This window comes from Leuresthes tenuis, unplaced genomic scaffold, assembly GCF_036924035.1.
Source record: "Leuresthes tenuis unplaced genomic scaffold, fLeuTen1.0.hap1 SCAF_2, whole genome shotgun sequence".
In the NCBI taxonomy this organism is placed as follows: Eukaryota; Metazoa; Chordata; class Actinopteri; order Atheriniformes; family Atherinopsidae; genus Leuresthes; species Leuresthes tenuis.
Genome location: NW_027325356.1, coordinates 38,770,835 through 38,788,855, shown reverse-complemented (window position 1 = coordinate 38,788,855; position 18,021 = coordinate 38,770,835). Strand labels below are relative to the sequence as shown.

Below are 18,021 nucleotides of genomic sequence, written 5' to 3'. Positions count from 1 at the left end.
TGAGAATGTGCCGGGTTTTCGTGCTTTCTATTTCAATCGGGCTGCAATTATTAGTTTTTAAATTTAACATGAAAGAAGACAAAGTTTAAAGTTCAACTTAGGTTTACAGCCATTTGTTTTGAAAGTACACAGCGGAAGTCTTTCCGAGTCCAGAATTTGTAACTTGATTCGAAATCTAACTTCATCTCATTGAGAGATTCCTCGGAACTCGAAGTGCGATGAAAGAAACGAGGTCGAAGAGCCGGAGGCGCCTCTAGAACCCCGCCAACATGGAGGACGACCTGGTGTCGGAGGATGACATTTGTAAGTAAGAGCTCGAAACTGCAGATTTCCCCTTAGCTGTATGTCCGTATGGGGATGTAATGAACGACAGATATGTTTTCTGTCGTGAAATCATTCGTAATGTATCGTTGTATTATCTGTAAATACTGTCTTTTAGCTGAATAGGTTGTCTATGACACATGAAAAGACTTGACTCGTGAGCCAAACGATTTCTCCAGCGAAAGAATACAACAAATTAGCAGGAAACGACACATTAAAGGACAATTTCACGTATTTCTAACTTATCCCCGTGTGACTGTTTGAGAACCAACGGTGAATGTTTTGCGTATGTAGAGTTAAATCCCCCCAGGAGCTGTCTGTATTCCTCTTTAAGGTGCAACAACAGTGTTGACTGGCTTGAACACGTTCTATCCCCCCGTTGTCTGATTGCCGGCAGTGCTGTGGTCTGAAAAGGAGTTCCACGATGCTGCCAAGAGGAACGACACCGGGAAAATGCTGGAACTGATCAACAGGGGTGTGCACGTTAAAGCCAAAACCAAAGTAAGCATTTTAAACAGACGAGTCTCAGATAACCGGCCATTTCATCTCCAAACAGGCTGTGAGCATTAGTACAGTTTCATGGCTCACTGATTACAACATTTCATTTGAACTAAGTGTTCATTGGATTGTGTGTCTCTGCACAGCTGGACCGAAAAGCACTGCACTGGGCAGCAGGAGATGGGAATGAACAGGCTCTGCGTCTCCTACTGGACCACGACTGTGATGTTGATGAGAGGGACATTGGAGGTACACACAAGCTGATAGTTTAAAAACTTATTAGGATTATCACTGCTATATATTACACTCACATATCACTGAATCATGATGTGCTATACTAACTGAGCTAAATCTGAGGACCTTCTGGCAGACTTCATATGTTCTTAAAGATGTGAAATGACATTGAAAGCTTAAACAAAATGACGTGATACTCTGCTATGATTTAAAAGTCATATATCTTCAAGGATCATTTTGCAGAAATCAAATATGAGATGAATAATGCAGTTCAGGGTGAGGAAAGAAGTAGTCAAATAAGGCATTTAGGAGCTATGAATGAATGAATGAATGAAGGCTTAAAGGTTGTGAGACGTGTTCATAACGTAAAGGGGGCAGGGACACTTCAGCAGACATTGTGCTTGTCCTGAACAGAGAGGAGGCATCTTGATCAATGATTAAGTTTGAATATTCTTGATTTTGGTGACATCCTGTGTAAAGATTTCTCCATTTCTCTCCCAAATAATCCAAAAACATTCCAACTGAAAAAAGAGAGGAAAAATGTATTTAATTTGAAAAACAAGTCAAACAAAACAGATGTATCGAAAACATATTATGTAAAAACATTTCAACTGATTCCAAGTCTTAAAAAGCCTTGTAATAACTGGAGTATTGTTAAATATTGCAGATGAGTACTTAACTGCTTTACTTAGGAAGTATTTGCAGACCATATTGCCTGGTTATTTTTCCGGTGTTAAATTGGGCAATAAGCTGCATTTTATATGGTTGTAAAAGGGTTTGAAATGACTTAATTCTGCAGAAACCTTTCTATTACATACAAAAAGTAAAACTGTGGAGGCTAAAATGAGCAATTAAATAAGTACCTGCAGATTATTTTCATTAAAATTCTCCCAGAAGTTGAATAACATTTCTTCTTCTTTTCCTGTTCCCTTCAGGGTTGCCACCAATATATATATGTATTTATGATTAAAATATAATTTACTGGAAATATACAGCCAGGCAGAAATGTCAGAAACTGTTCATATTAAGATAAAGATATTGTATCATCAGCTATCTGCTGGAACAGAGAACTGGACATCAATGAGTGCTTCCTGTTACTAAGGACACTTATTTCTATTGTCTGTAGAACATCTGCAAAACACAAATTTATCTTTTCCCTTCATTTTAGCTTCAAAAGTGAAGTTTAGCGAAGTGTTCTTAAGGGTGGCCACAGACACAATAAGAGGGATGTTAGGTTTAGGCAGAGTGAATACGGTGAAACTGACCCTGAGCTGCTGCTGCTGCTGCTGTTCACACATCAAGGTCATCTCACTCAGGCCTTTTCTAACATGAACTAGTGAAACAGGAAATTCTGCTTTATGTATAGCTGCAGTCAGCTTCACTGTTGTGTAACAAAATCTGGTTGTAAATATTTATTCCCAGTTCGGAATGAATGCTCTGCTCCTCGCATCCTGGTTTGGTCACCTGAAGATCCTGCAGATCTTGGTTCCCTGTGGTGCCAAGCTCAACTGTGAAAATAAAGTAAGAGCTCCTTCATTTAATTAGACTGCGAGAATATTGTTAGAGTGATAACATACAGCCTGTGTGTATGCGTTAGGATGGTCTTAGTATGCTGCACTGTGCTGCTCAGAGAGGCCACATCAGAGTACTGGAGTTCATTATGGAGGACCTGGAAGACATCTGTCTGGACAGAGTTGATAAGGTGACATCATTTTAAACCTTTCTTTCCACACCTTTACTTTGCTATCACAGTATCATCAATGCGGTAATAAATGAGAATAAAATGGAAGATGAGCCTGTTATTTGACTACTGTGTGAATACAGTGTGTGTTTAGCAGCTCCCATGTGTAACATTCTGACATCTCTCTAAGCAGTCAGGGAGGACAGCACTTCATCTAGCTGCTGAACATGGACAGCTTGAAGTGGTGGACTTTCTCATTGGAATGGGTTGCACACATGGACTGAAGGACAAGGTATCATTGTAACACACACACACACACACACACACACTCAAGCAACAGATTAGTGGCGCCATCTGGGTAAACAACCACACATCGTGCATCTGATTGCTTGCTTGAGTGGAGCTAATAAGGTTTAAGATAGAAGAAGGAAAAAAATCTAATTTACAGTTATTGTTCGATGTCCATGACCCCGACATCATGCCAGAGTTTTAAAGTTTTGTGCTACCAAACATTTTAAAGCTTTGACTAAACTCCTCTAACAATGCTGGGTGGAGTAAAGCTAATTCATTCTGCTACTGCAGCTTCAGGTAGCTCCCCCAAAATAAACATTTACATGCTGCTTATTTTCAGCTGAACACATGAAAGCACATCAGAAGTAGTTATGACAAAGTTCTTAAAATGAAGGAACTATGTCATATTAGGGGAAAAAAACTCCTCTTGTGCTCATTGGGTTGTAGTTTTGCGAATACAGGCTTGAACAAAGCCACAAAAAATAGGTTAAAAGGCACCAAATATTAGTACTTTCTATCTGAAATTATAGTGTATACTGCAGTGGCACTTTTGTAAATTTGTGAACCCTTTAAAATTTCCCATAGTTCTGTTCACTAAAGATTTAAAACATGAGATTTTACCTTGCAAGTTCTGAAAGAAGACTATGATCAAACAAATGAGACATGATTTTAAGGTATAAATAAGGGATAATGCCCGACGAGGTGTCCATTATCAGAACTTAATGGATGACGCGGAGACGTGAACCGTCCGACGCAAAGTCCATTCATTTCTGATAATGGACACCTTGAAAGGGCATTGTCTGGCTTATACCATTGTCTCGTACGAAAGAAAGAAATATTCAATCAATCATTAATACTTTAATGTGTTACTTAAATAGCAGCGAAAGGAGGGCACACAGAGGTCCTGCAGAAGATTGTGGAAGCTTGAGTAGATGTGGATGAGAAGAACATAGTAAATATGTAGATAGGCCCGCAAAGCTTGAGAGATTGTGTAACTACCTAGTGTTTGGATTTCATTTTTTTTTCTGCTTGGAAAAACAGAATTAGTTCTTAGCAACAACACTGATGAAAGTATTTCTTTGAAATCAATCTTCACATTTTTATTGAAAATTAAAAAATCTAAGTCTTCGGTGTTTTGAGTATTTTACTAATTTTTCCTGGCAGATTCTAACAAACACAATCTTGTGAGATTGTAATTGTCAGAGAACTAAGTTTGGGCTTTGTTTTGATCCTTTAAAGAAAGTCAGAGACTGGTCCAGGAGCCACTCCAGCAATGTATTTGGTTTTGGCTCCTTTTGGTGCTGAACAGCTCGAGCACATTTTCTTTAACAACCACTATGTATTTGACAGCATTCGTCTTTATTTTAATTCTGACCTTGTCGCTGCTGCTCAGAGGCACCCCATACCGTGATACTGCTCCCACCATGCTACACTGAAGGAGGGGTATCAGCAGATGATGAAGCACACAAACTGTTTGCAGCTTGCCATGCGTTGTTCATTCAGAGTGACTTTAGTCTGGACGCTATACTGTACAGATCTCAGAGATAAAATGCAGCTGAGCTGGTTGCCCTTCAGGCAGGTTCACCCGTCTTTTAGATAGGCTGGTTGGCTCACTTTCCTGACCCCTGTCCTTCTTGATTTCTCAAGTTAATGAGAAATGGCAAGTTAGTAACAAAAGTTATGATGATAAAAATGAAAATGTATATAAGTTAAAAAATGCTACTCTGAAAATAGATGTCATCTGAAAAAAAACGAGTGATATAGTATCAAACAATTTGATTCATTTAAAATTGAATCTATTTTTAATGATGATCTAATGATAACGAAGCTATATGTCATCATTTTAACAATGCTCAGTTGAATATTCATCATTTGTAACAGAAAATCTGCCTTTTATCATCATGTCAGGACAGAGGGTTTTTTTCCAGTAAAGCCAATGTGATTTCTATCCTAAGTCTTAAACTATATTTAGTTCATAATCATCATCATCATCATCATCACATACAGATACGCTAAGGAACTGGTGCAGGTTGGTGGGCAACATTACCAACACTGGGATGCACAGTCACCCCATAAGAAGTGTTTAGGAATAATGATGTGTGGCATAAAGTCTTTGAAACATATTTTGAATGCATTGATCCTCAGATCATATGTTACTTCAGTGGAAAAATTAAAACTAGCACAATAGCTTCATAATTACATTCTCTTAACATTAAAGATAAACATTAGAATATTTTATGGATGACAAGGATTATGTATTTAATCTGATTTGTTAGCTTGAACTAATACATATTTCTATAGTTGAAAGATGTTCTGCATTGTTTTTCTAAATGACTGAACGGATGGCAAAACTACAACAAAGCTGTTGTTTTTACAGGATGGTCTCACCGCTTTGCACCTGGCAGCTGATGGGGGTCATTATGAATGTGTCAAACTGCTGGTGGAGTCTGGCTGTAATGTCAATGCACAAACAAATGTATGGTTGTTCTTTTCAAGAGGTTATAATATGCTAAAATTGCAAGTGAGTGTTTGTGTTTTTTGTTTCTACTGCCCTGTGTTTTCTTGTGTCTGCAGACGAATATGAATGCTCTACATTACGTGGCCCAGCATGGCTTTGTTAAAGATGCCAACTTGCTGCTGGAGGCTGGGATCAACATAGATGCTGTAGACCATGTAATTAATGTCGACTTTCACTTATGAGTCCGACAGGTTCCGTTTAATCTCATGTCTGATACAGATGTGGCGATTTCTGGCCAGATGGCCTCATGACCATCTTGAAATGTGGTTATGTGCTCATAACTATTCATTTCTGAGGCTCAGTCACACAGTGGAGTGGATTGACAAAGCCTCTTGAAAAGCGTATTTTCTTTGTGAGCTGCACTCAACACAGAAGCTTGCATGTTCTCCCCGTGCATGCGTAGGTTCTCTCCGGGTACTCCAGCTTGCTCCATCCATTTTCTATACCCGCTTAATTCGTTGGTCGGGTCACGGGGGGGGCAGTCATCGGGCAAGAGGTGGGGTACAGGCCGCCAGTCCATCACAGGGCCACACAGAGACAAACAACCACACACACGCTCACACTCACTCCTATGGACATTTTTTTTTAGAGACACCAACTAACCTAACCTTGGACAGTGGGAGGAGGCCGGAGAGAACCCACGCATACACAGAGAGAACAGCCCACTCCGGCTTTCTCCCACCATCCAAACACATGCATGTCTGGTTGATTGGTGACTCTAAATTGTCGCTAGCAGTGAGTGTGAGCGTGGATGGTTGTTTGCTCATTTGTGGCCCTGTTATGGACTTGTGACCTGTCTAGGCTGTACCCTGCCTCTCATCTGATGACAGCTGGGATAGGCTCCAGTCCCCCTGTGACCCTGAATTGAATTAAGTGGGTATAGAAAATAGATGGATGTATTTTTCTCTGTCACAAACAATAACTCATCCTAACACTTGCTGCCTCAACTTCTGTAAGAAAATATATGGCAGGGACACATCTGTCATCCACATATTAAACTTTTCTGTCAGACTATTGTAAATATTTTGTTAAACTGCTGCTCATATATATGAAATTGTAGGAGTGTAACAAAAAATAATAGATTCGTAAAACATATGTTCACCTTGGCACTGCTGTTATTTCAGCATCCGATAGCACAACATATATGTTTTCAGTGTCATCGTGTCATTCTTTGTCCAGCGGCACCTCACAGCGCTCCACCTAGCTGTGTTCAACAATCATGCAGAGATTGTTCGGCTGCTTATAGATGCTGAGTGCAACTTGGATGTCCCTGATCTTGTGAGTATTAACTTCTACAGCTAGTGATCTATGGTACAGCTGTCAAAATAGACATGTGTCTGTATTGTGGGTCACAGAGGCAGTAGACTGCACTGCACGGGCGGTTGTAGCTCAGGAGGAAGAGCAGTCGCCCACCAATCGGAAGGTCGGTGGTTTGACTCTGGCTTCCCCGGGCTACATGTCGAAGAGTCCTTGGGCAAGACACTGAACCCCACGTTGCCTCCCAGTGTATCACTGGGGTATGAATGTGTATGAATGATTAGAAAAAAGCACGTAGTTAAGTAGTTAAGACGTGCTGTATGAATGTGTGTGAGTGGGGTGAATGCGGCATGTAGTGAAGCGCTTTGAGTGGTCAGTTAGACTAGAAAAACGCTATACAAGTACAAGTCCATTTACCATTTACCACATAGCAGCAGAGCATGGCTGGCAGGACCTGGCTGAAATGATGCTGATATCTGGTGTCAACCTGAATCTGACTGACAAGGTACCACACAGTTCCACTTCGTCTGATTGATACTAGGAATAACGGCTTAGTTGCAGGGTTGATTGTTATCCTCCCATTTTACAAGTTGACTTTTGACTAGTTAAGAATATTGATGTTAAAACTTGTGAAAAACCCATAGTCTGCAAATGTATGTAGTGACTTGTCAGTCTCACGGCTGCCAGACCCATTCATTCATTCATCCATTCATTTTTTTAAATGAATGATCTTTTTTGCACCTCGTGTTTGTTGTCATAGTGCAGATACTGTACAAATGTATAAGTATGCATTTTATTATCTTCAATCAAAAGTTTTTGATGATATGATTCTTGGAACTAACAGAAATGTTCTGATATACACAGCAGAGGAAAACATGTCTGGAAGTAGCAGCAAGAGGAAACCATGTCATTCTAGTTGACATGATCATCAAAGCGGACCGTTTTTATAAATGGGAGAAGGTGAGTGAGTGTGTGGACCTCACTTCGAATAAAGTTATTTTTTAGAACGACACAGAATAACACAATAGGGCCTCTTACAGGAATTTGCATCATTTGGAATGATAGAAGTGCCACTAAAAAGAATAGCTCTGTAAAAAGAATGAGAATGAATGAAGAAATATCTCCTTTTTTTTAGAAGAAGACAATATGGGAAATTAAAAAAGGAAAACAAAACAATGATCCATTTGGTTCACATTGGAAATGAATGAAGTTCAGAAGAAAACAAAATCAGCGAAGCACGATGTTCTGCTGAAAGCAGCTGCTCCTTCCTTCCGTTTTGCACATTTCAGTGTCACACAAAAGTTTCTAACTGACTTCTAAAGTATAATGATTTAGGCCGTGATGTAATATCTTTCAGTTCCCCCTGCTTTTCTTTCCTCGTTGTTTGCCAAGGTTTCTCCTCATGCAGCGCAAACACCGCCATGTGGATTTGCTTGTTGTTAGAGTTGGAGTAGAGAATTATTTTTATCAAACACACACTCACACACACACATTAGGTCTTGGGGGGTGGTTACACTGAGTTGTAAGAAAGTCTTAATGGATGGGTGTATGTAGGCTGCCCAGAGGGCCGCGCTCCCAGTCCTACAAGTTGGGCTGCCCCTCAATTTTAATCGCTCACTATTAGAAAATATTGAAGAGCCAGAAGGGTGAGGGGAGGGGTCTTCTTCCCACACCCCTGCTTCCTGGTTGCTGCTCGGGGCGGGAGGGGCCAAGAGGATTAATTAATTGTTCTGCTGGTTTGGGGTCTGTGGTGGCTGGGGGGCTGCTGGCCCCCTGGTGTGCCCGCTGCGCTACACCCCAGCAGAGTCGAGGGAGGGAGGATGTGTGGATGTATGGGACGTGAAAGTGTGTGTGGTGATGATTGGGCCTGGATCTGGGACTTGCTGTCGCCTGGCCTGCCTGTGCTTCTCCCGATGGGGGGGCGGCGTTGCCTCTCCCCGCTGCTCGCGACTTCACCCACCTGTGGGCACGTCTTGACTCCCAGGGCACTTGGCCAGGGGCGCTGGGGCAGGCGCTGACCCACTGCGTGGCTGTCTGGGGCACTTGGCCCTCCTGGGTATTGGGTGGGGCCTCTGCCGGGGGGTTTGGGGGCGCTCGGGCTCCCGGGGCCCGGGTCCAGTGCACGGCCCATGTCTGGGCGGCTGGGACCTGGCGGGGTCGGTGGGCTGTTGCCCCTGGCTCTCTGAGGGCCTCTGCCCTATGCTTATGGGGGCTCTATCCGGGGGCTTCCTCTGCAGTCTTCTGGGTGGATGCGTGGTTGTCCCTGCGGTGGGCTTCGTGGGTTCTGTGCTCCGTGGGGGCCTTGGTCTTGTGGCCCTCTCTGCCTGCTTCTGATTGCTGGGGGGGGGCTGTGGATTGTGGCCCTGTACACTTATACACTCATAACTAACCACGGTTACCATGTAGATCCTGTGCCATGGGTGTTGCATGTTCTCACACACACACACACACACATTTATTAGCCCAGTAGCATGCTCGCTAAGCAGTTTATGTGTTATCCTGTGGTTTCAGGTCATCTCTCCACAGCTGTGTTGTATGCGATTACCGCTTCTTGTGCTTGTTTTTGTTTGTTTGTGTGTTTGTTTTTTCTCTGCTTGTCTGCTTTCAGGTGCTCCTGGTGGCGCTAAGGCTGGATTCCCCTCAGAGGCCATGGATTGTTGTCTGTTTTGTTTTTTACAGGTGTAGCAGCTGGTTGTCTGGTTTTTGTTTCTATTTTTGTTCTGTTTCCTCTTCTTTCCTCTTCTTCTTTCCTTGTCCCCCGGTCCGGTTCAGTTCTATTACATGTCATATATTGTAAACAGAAATAAATAAATGGGCATCAAGGGGAGCTTTACATTTATAAAACTTCCCTTGGCAAAGCAAATCTGTTTGGCATCAAAGGTATTCAGACTACAATTCTGCTGCCATAATGCTGAACAGGACAAGGGGAAAAAAAAAAAAAGAAAATAAAAAAAAAAATAAAAAAAAGAGAGAATTATTTTACCAGCATCTTATATCAATGCATCTGCCATGCAGGAAACGCCAGAATTCTAGATGTTTGTATCGCTAACCAGGCGTACTGTGTAAAAGTGGTTGGTATAACATGATTTCAGATTTTGCTATAAAATTCATTCCTTCACTCAAACCAAGTGGAAACTGCTTTGTCCTTCATATTTATCAATGTCTAGATCGACTTCAACAAAGAACAACATTGGACTTTGCAGTAAAAGAAAGCAAATCTAAAGTTTCAGGAATCCGAGAATAAGCTTACTTTCATGAGTTCTGCACGATTTCGGATTTTGCTATAAAATGAATTGCTTTGCTCAAACCAAGTTAAAACTGCTTTGTCCTTCATAGTTATCCATGTCTAAAAATGTTTCAAGCATAAACTTCCTCATATTACCCTGAATAAGAAAGAACCACACTTGTGATTAAGCCATACGCTCCTTTTGAGGAGTTCTGCATGATTTGGGATTTCATCTATAAAATGAATTCCTTCACTCAAACCAAGTGAAAACTGCTTTGTCCTTCATATTTATCAATGTCTAGATAGATTTCACCAAAAAACAACGTTGTACTTTGCAGTATTAGAAAGAGCAACACTGAAGGATCAGGAATCCGAGAATAAGCTTCTTTTCATGAGTTTTGCATGATTTCGGATTTTTCTATAAAATGAATTCCTTCACTCAAACTAAATTAAAAATGCTGAACCGCTAATCTGTTACATGTAAGGCAGATGTCAAATTCACCGAAATAGGATCTAAGAGTATAAGTTGAAGAGTTTGTGAATAAAGGTGTGCGCACACATAGTGAGCTGTAGGAAAATAGGCAGGGAGCAATCCCGGCTGGGGTATATGTTCTTGTATGTTGTCTGACTGTTTGATTTGAATGTGTTGTGTAAGTGTCCTGTTGAATGTTACATGTTTGGGCTTTGACACGCTTCACTGTGGTTGTTAACTGTGTGGTGTGTCCTGAAATGTTATATGTTTGGGCTGTGTGACATGCTTAATGCTTGTCAGTCGCTACCCACTTAATCATATATAGCAACTGACAACATAAGAAGTCCGGACATACTTTGATAGTAGTTGTAGAAGTATCCTTATTGATAATAGATAAACTAATTCATAGTGATAGAACAGTAGATGAACAGGTGCCTGCACATGTCTCACGAAAATAAAATGGGTGTATGATTGCTGACGGCAGAGCAATACTGCCAAACTTATGAGTTCTTGTGGCAAACTTGATTCAGTGTCTTGACGTGTATACGCTTTTTTCGCTGACTTGATTGTCACAAGAAACAAAGTGTGTTTGATAAGATCCGACCATTTTATTACGGGAGGATCAGTATGTATGGATTCTGATGTGACTGATAAACCCATTCGTATCTTAAGCATAATCTAATACGTGAGACAACGCCCTGGCACACAATCAAAAAAAAAAAGAGAGAGCGGTTTTGTGTCCCCACAGTCCATAATGTAGAAAAGAGAGAAAAAAGCCTTTCTGATTTGGTGTGTGTGCTCACAGTCCAGAGTGTAGAGAAAAGAGAGAAAAGAAAGCCGTTTTGGTGTCACGGGTGTTGTGACTTACACTTTAAGGAAATTATTTTAGAGGAAGCACTAGAGTTTAGATCCCACATTGGTTGATGGGCATTCATTTATTTTTTCTTTTAATCAGTTTTAAAGTGAATACTAACTGAGAAATGAAAAAGGGGAAGAGTTTAGAAGCTTGGTTCAAGAGCAAAACTTGGTTTATGATCAGCTGAGTCTCTAGAACAGCAAAGGGCTTCATCGAACATTTAAAAAAGATTCAGATTGTTAGAATATCCAGAATTTATAGGAATGGTGGTGATTACTCTTATTTTCTAGAATGGAAATAACTGCACCATGTCTGTTTTATGAATTTAAGGGGCTAAAAAGTTTTGTTCTCGTTTTTCTATGATTAACCGAATGTATGTGAGAGTCCAAACAGACAGAAGGGTTACGGCCGAGCGCTGGACCTTCCAAAAAAGATGAGACAGGCTGGACCCGTGCCATACTAGTTAAGACCTGCCTGTGGATAACAGGTTCTTTAAACTCTCACACACACAAACTCACACACACGTTCGCACACATACACCCATACACACACACATTCTTGAGCTTGCTGCAAGATTAAACCTTTGCATTAACTGACTCCAGCAACTCTGAGTCTCATTGAGAGAATTTTCTCAACAATTGGGTCCTCAAACCAGATCTCGACGTTTTTTCCGCCGTCCAGGGTCGGAGCTGAAACCGTGCACGGTGGAGTCCAGTACTCCTAATGAAAGACCCCCTGCTGAATTGCGGTAATTAGGGGCCAGTGTCCACTGAAAGGGGGAAAAAGTGACGAGATCGTATTTTTGAATCAATGGCCAGAAGCCATTGGCAGTGCAGGCATCAACAATTATGGTGTTATTTCACCCATTAACACTTAAGATACCTCATGCAGTGGCTGTGATATGGTTACTTAACAAAATATCTTTACCAGACATCTCTCCTACATAACTGTTCTTCTTTAACAGCCACACCTTGTTGTTGAGAGATGTGCTACACTTAATCCATCCACACTGCTACCTACCCCACAGATGGAAAGCCTCATGATTGCATGTCAGAAATAACCATCAGTGTTTTACCCAGGCCAGACTTAACTGATATACGTTATGAAAATGCAGAAATAACTATATTTATTCGACAGGTCAAGCAAAAAACCCTGATGGCACAAATGCTACAGGATTTGCAGTAGTAACAGAAACGGAAGTTTTCTTAAAACAACCACTACCAAAAAATTACTCTGTTCAAGCAGTCGAATTGGTAGCTTTAACTGAAGCTTGTAAATTAAATAACAAAAAGGTTGTTAACGTTTACACTGACAGTCAGTATGCCTTCTCAACTGTACATGTGTTAACACAGCATTGGAAAAACAGGTATGTTGACATCCACAGCTAAATGTATAAACTACAGATATTTTAGCATTATTAGATGTTATTCAATTGCCATCTACAATAGACTCGTATGAATGACCGGAAGGAAAACCATACTGCCAAAGAATATGTTTAAATATGCTGCAGTATTGAGCCATGGACCATGCCATGTCTCAACAGGAGGGATGGAAGCAATAATGAACAAGGTTTTTACAGCATATTGTTTTACCAATTATTGAAATATGTTTTTTAGAATAAATAAATGAATAAAGTTTTGTCTAGCAGGTCAAATATGTGCAAAATACAATCCACAGGGCAATCTAAGACCAAAACGAAGATAATTCCCTAAGCCAGTGTATCTTTTTCAACATATTTGTTTGGATTTCATTATTTCATTATTGTGTAGATTTCATTGAACTAAATTAATGTTAAGGGAAACGATTCTGCTGAGTGACAACAGAGGTTTTTACCAAATGGACTGAAATATTTCCATGTGCACAAGCAGATGCACTCTCAGTAGCAAAAGCACGGGTAAAATAAATCATTTCTAGATTTGAAATTCCTGAAAGATCTTCAGTGATAATTTGACACACTTTGTAAACAATGTCATCTCACTGATGGCAAAGAACTTAAAATGGACCTTAGAAATCACTGTGCATATCATCCACAATCAGCAGGTTTCGTGGAGAGACACAATGGAATAATTAAGTCAAGACTGAAAAAAATCCTGGAAGAAATGGGAAATATTGGGTTTACTGTTTACCATCCTAAAAATGCATAATCCAACTAGCACAAGTTGAACTCCATTTGAGAAAAGGTATGGAAGACCATTTGTACTCCCACAGTCAAAACACAGTCAGAGAGATAATAGGATACCTTCGATCAAACTCTTTTTGACAGGTGACCTTTGACCTCTTATCGATCAATCAAATTAATATGACAGGTGACCTTTGTTTGACATCCGTTTGCTGACATCTGGGGATATGACTTTTGACCTCTTATCCATCGATCAAGCTATTTTGATGTGTGACCTTTGTTTGACATAGATCAGCCATCTGTTGAGGAGGCCTTTGACATCTAAGGAAGGGGGTGTTTATGGCTAGGGTTAAGAATGATTACAGCTAAGGTCAGGAGGTTGTGAGAAATATATTAGTTTAATGTTTAAATAAGAGAAAGGGTTAGGGTTAATAGAAAAGGTTAAGTTGTAGTTCAACATTTTAACAGCTTCAAAGACCGGTCCCTGTAAGGTAAAGATGAGAAAATAATTAGATGTGTGGGGGTATTGTTCGACCCCAGGTTTGAGGGCCAATGGGTGGACAGGGGAGGGGTTTCGAGTAAAGGATAAAAACCCTGAGACAGTCAGTGTGTAGAGAACGACTTTCGGGTGAAAGATAGCTGATTCAAGATGCCCAGGACAAGAAGCAGAGTGAGTGTAGAGGAGAAATCTACGCAGGCACCGGAGAGGACGTGTGCTCTGCGGTCTCTCATTTGTGAGACTCCGGTAACGATATTTGAAGATCAGCCCTTGATACCAAATGCTCCCAAGAAAAGGATGGTGTTTCTGTGCAGAACGTAGCAACCGCCACCCGTGTCTCTACAGGAAGAATGGTCACTGGAGCCTTATGGACTGCGGGGAAGATGGGGCTATGTGTTCATGTATGAAACAGGTGACCTCTGTCTGTATCAGCTTGATGAGGGTGGTGAGAAGCCGGGACCTCTGACCACTGTGGGTATGCTATCTTCCAACGACTGGGGAGTGTTGAAACTAGCGGTACCGCGTCATATAGAAGGAGGTAAGGGCTCGGCTGAGGAGGTGTTAACAGTGAAAGAAGAACCCGAAGAAATCCCAGCAGCGTCTGCAGCCAAACGACCGAGACTGGAGAGTCCGAGACTGAAGAATCCTCTGGATGATGCTGAGCTGGCCAAAACAAGGATGGTTTTCACTGCTGTGTGGCAATCGAAAACAGGCGTTACAGGCTGTTGGTTCTTCCGTGCAAGCCACCGGAAATCTAATGAGGGGGATCTTTTTGTTCTTGAGTGTTATAACTCTGACTGTGGTGTGTTTAGGACGCTGTTAGCAATACCTCATGCAGCCTGGGTGGAGAAGATGAATGATATAGCGGATCGAGTTTCCATGCTGTTCCGCAGTTGCCAGAACTGGGGTGAGATTCTAGCAGTCAAGAAAACCCTGGCTGTGTAGACCTCCCTCCACTGAGAACCCTCCTCCTCAACCTCAATAACCACACCCCCTTCAGGTTTATAAGGACACACTCCAGCACAGGTCATACACCGATCAACACGAGGAACAGGATGAGAACTAGCGTCCAGAAGACATTGTGCGAGAAGATCACTGACCGCGATCTGGAGAATGCTTCTCCATCGCTATTGATGCATACAGGGAGCCCTTCTGCAACATCCACATCACCGCAGTTTGGATCACCAGACAGCGACAGATACTACCTGGAGCCGTATCACCCTCCTTCACCCGCGACTTTGTCTGAGTCTTTCTTCTCCTCCGACTCCTCCTCTTCTCTCGAGATCGAGTTCTCAAATTGATGACGCTCTACCCGATAGGATCCACCGTGGCCGTAACAACGGAGGAAGCTAAATCTAACGAAATGGAGGACTCTCAGCTTCCACCAGGCCAGGGGCCCCCTGCAGACACTCAGGATGGGGGAGAAGAGGGCGAAACAACTCTGGTGAAACAAATCAACACTTCTATACACGATATGTGAGAGCAGTTGTTTGGAGAAGATGTAAAGAAATTGCAGCAGCTTCAAACCATGACAAAGTTCTGGGAGGGTTAAAAGAAGGGTGTAACATTCCTTCTTTCCATCAGCTGGATGTGTTTAGACTAATATTGTAATCATGTGATGTTGTTATAACATTTAACTTTTCTTAAATCCTATATTACTAGCAGTGTATTTGTGTGTGTGTGTGTGTGTATTATCACACATTAGAGAAAAAATAAAAGGTTGAAATATACTTGCGTTTTGTGTTTTCTGTCATTACAAGCCAGAGTTTGTATAAGGTGAGATGGCTGAAACGAGATTAATGAAAAAGGTTTTCTACGATCCTATCCACCCAGGTAGTTTTGGAGGAGTAGAGAGGTTGCGTAAAGCTGTACAGGACGAAACGGGTAAGAAAGTCGCGTGCGCAAAAGTGCAAGACTTCTTATCAGAGCAAGATGCATATACTCTACATAAACCTGCAAGAATACATTTTCCGAGAAACAGAGTTTTTGTCACCAGCCCCTTAAAACAATTCCAAGCAGATCTCTGCGACATGCAGGCCCTGGCTGAGTACAATGACTGGTATAATTATCTATTAACCGTCATTGACGTGTTTTCAAAAAAGGCTTACGTTCGCACTATGAAGAGAAAAACAGCCGCAGAGGTGGTAAAGGCTTTTGAATCCGTTTTTAGAGAAAGCGAGACCCCTAAAAAACTAAAAGACTTCCTCCCCTAAAGGGAGGAAATCTGCACGGAGCAGGGATATATTTCACTGAATCATAAATAGAGAGAGAAAGAGAGTAAAACATGGCTCTTTTGCATCACAAATCCCCTGAGTGCACCCTGGCAGAACTGGACTTATTTTCAGTCCCTATGACCCAGCTTTCTATCGAGGATAAGATCTACACGGAAATTATGCCTCTATCCGCTATTACAGAGAATGGTCCGATTGAGTTTTTTATACCGGGAGATGGTGAAAAGTATCTGGATCTCAACGATACCTTGTTACATCTACGCGTGAAGAACACCAATGCAGATGGCACAAACTTGGCGAATGACGCACCTGTGGGTCTCATCAATTATCCTCTCAATACACTATTCAGTCAATGCGATGTTACTCTGGGTGATAGATTAATTTCACAGTCTAGTGCCACCCACCCATATAGAGCTATGATTGAGACTGCTAAACTTTTCTGAAGACACGTTAAAGAGTCAGTTCAGTGCTGGTCTTTGTTATGAAGACACAGCCGGCGCCATAGACTCTATAGTAACCAATAATGGGCCAAACAGAGGGCTAAACCAGAGGGCTCTCTGTACAGCTGATTCCAGAGAAGTACACCTAATGGGCCCCCTCCATGAGGATATTTTTTTCTGCGAAAGGCTCCTGCTGAACTCTGTGGATATGAGAGTTAAACTAACCAGAGCCAGCGAGGCTTTCTATTTCATGGGAACCAGAGACTCGACTTTCCGATTAATGATATTAGGAGCCTCTCTTTTTATCAAAAAAGTTTCCGTCTCCCCCGCTGTTCGTTTAGGCCACACATCGGCCTTAATGAGAGGAAACGCTCTCTACCCACTGTCACGAGTGAATGTAAAAACATACTCCATCCCTGAAAATTCGATGATATGTAATCAGGAGAATCTCTTTTTGGGAGCGATGCCTAAATATATTGTTTTAGATATGGTGCACCACGAGGCATTCACGGGAAGAAGGGACTTGTCACCCTTCAACTTTAAACCTATGGATATAGAGTATCTAGCTCTTTGTCAGGATGGTAAACAAGTTCCCGCCAAGGCGTTCCAGCCTCAGTTCAACCAAGGCATTTCAGTCCGGGAATTTTACAATTTGTTTACAGCGACCGGTCGTCATTTAAAAGATCTCCCTCTCAGTATCACACGTGAAGAATTTAACAACGGTTACTCGCTGTTTATCTTTAATCTCAATCCTGGTGAGGATAACAACGCCTTGTCACCTGTTTCTAATGGGAATTTAAGACTGGAGATGAGGTTTAGAGTACCGTTACCTCACACCACAACCCTCATTGTCTACGCATGTTACGATTCCATTTTGGAGATCAACTCGAGAAGACAGGTGCTGGTGGACTATTATTAAAAGAGTAAGCATGAATAACCACCAACTGGAGAGCCTGTTGCACCATCTACTGGGAGACCTATTTTGTGGCGTGAGGGCTAGTGACCAACTCCCCTTGCTCACACAAACGTTTACAAAGCCGGCTTACTTTATTGTGAACACACATCCTTCTCACATGCCTGGGGAGCACTGGCTAGCTCTGACTCTGGAGGAGAACGGTCAAGCCACCTTTTTCGACTCTTACGGGCTACCGCCAGATTTTTCTCACTACCCCTCAGACATTGTGTCATTTCTGAAAGACTGATCCCTGAAGATAACGTACCATAATCGCCAACTTCAGAACACCTTGTCCACCGTGTGCGGTCAGCAGTGCGTTTATTACCTCTGCCACCGGGCGTGCGGAATGTCTCTGCAATAAGTATTATCCTCCTACAGTGATGATGTTCTTAAAAATGATGTGATGGTATCTAACTTTGTGAA

General features: G+C 41.8%; 2 protein-coding genes and 1 pseudogene across 2 annotated transcripts in view; 1 reads left to right on the top strand and 2 right to left on the bottom strand.

Moving 5' to 3' along the window:
- Positions 1-18,021, bottom strand: part of tdp1 (tyrosyl-DNA phosphodiesterase 1) — a 330,936-nt gene that overhangs the window by 47,043 nt on the left and 265,872 nt on the right. The window lies entirely within an intron of this gene.
- LOC140302299 (uncharacterized) overlaps positions 1-18,021 on the bottom strand; it is a 334,032-nt pseudogene that overhangs the window by 236,309 nt on the left and 79,702 nt on the right.
- ankdd1a (ankyrin repeat and death domain containing 1A) lies at positions 183-8,259 on the top strand. Its single transcript, XM_072381027.1, is given in 13 exon segments — positions 183-303; positions 719-822; positions 966-1,085; positions 2,476-2,574; positions 2,651-2,755; positions 2,928-3,026; positions 3,855-3,977; positions 5,403-5,501; positions 5,600-5,698; positions 6,723-6,821; positions 6,899-6,924; positions 7,209-7,305; positions 7,665-8,259. Coding segments are annotated over 13 exon segments (1,245 nt in total). The 5' UTR covers positions 183-269; the 3' UTR covers positions 7,806-8,259.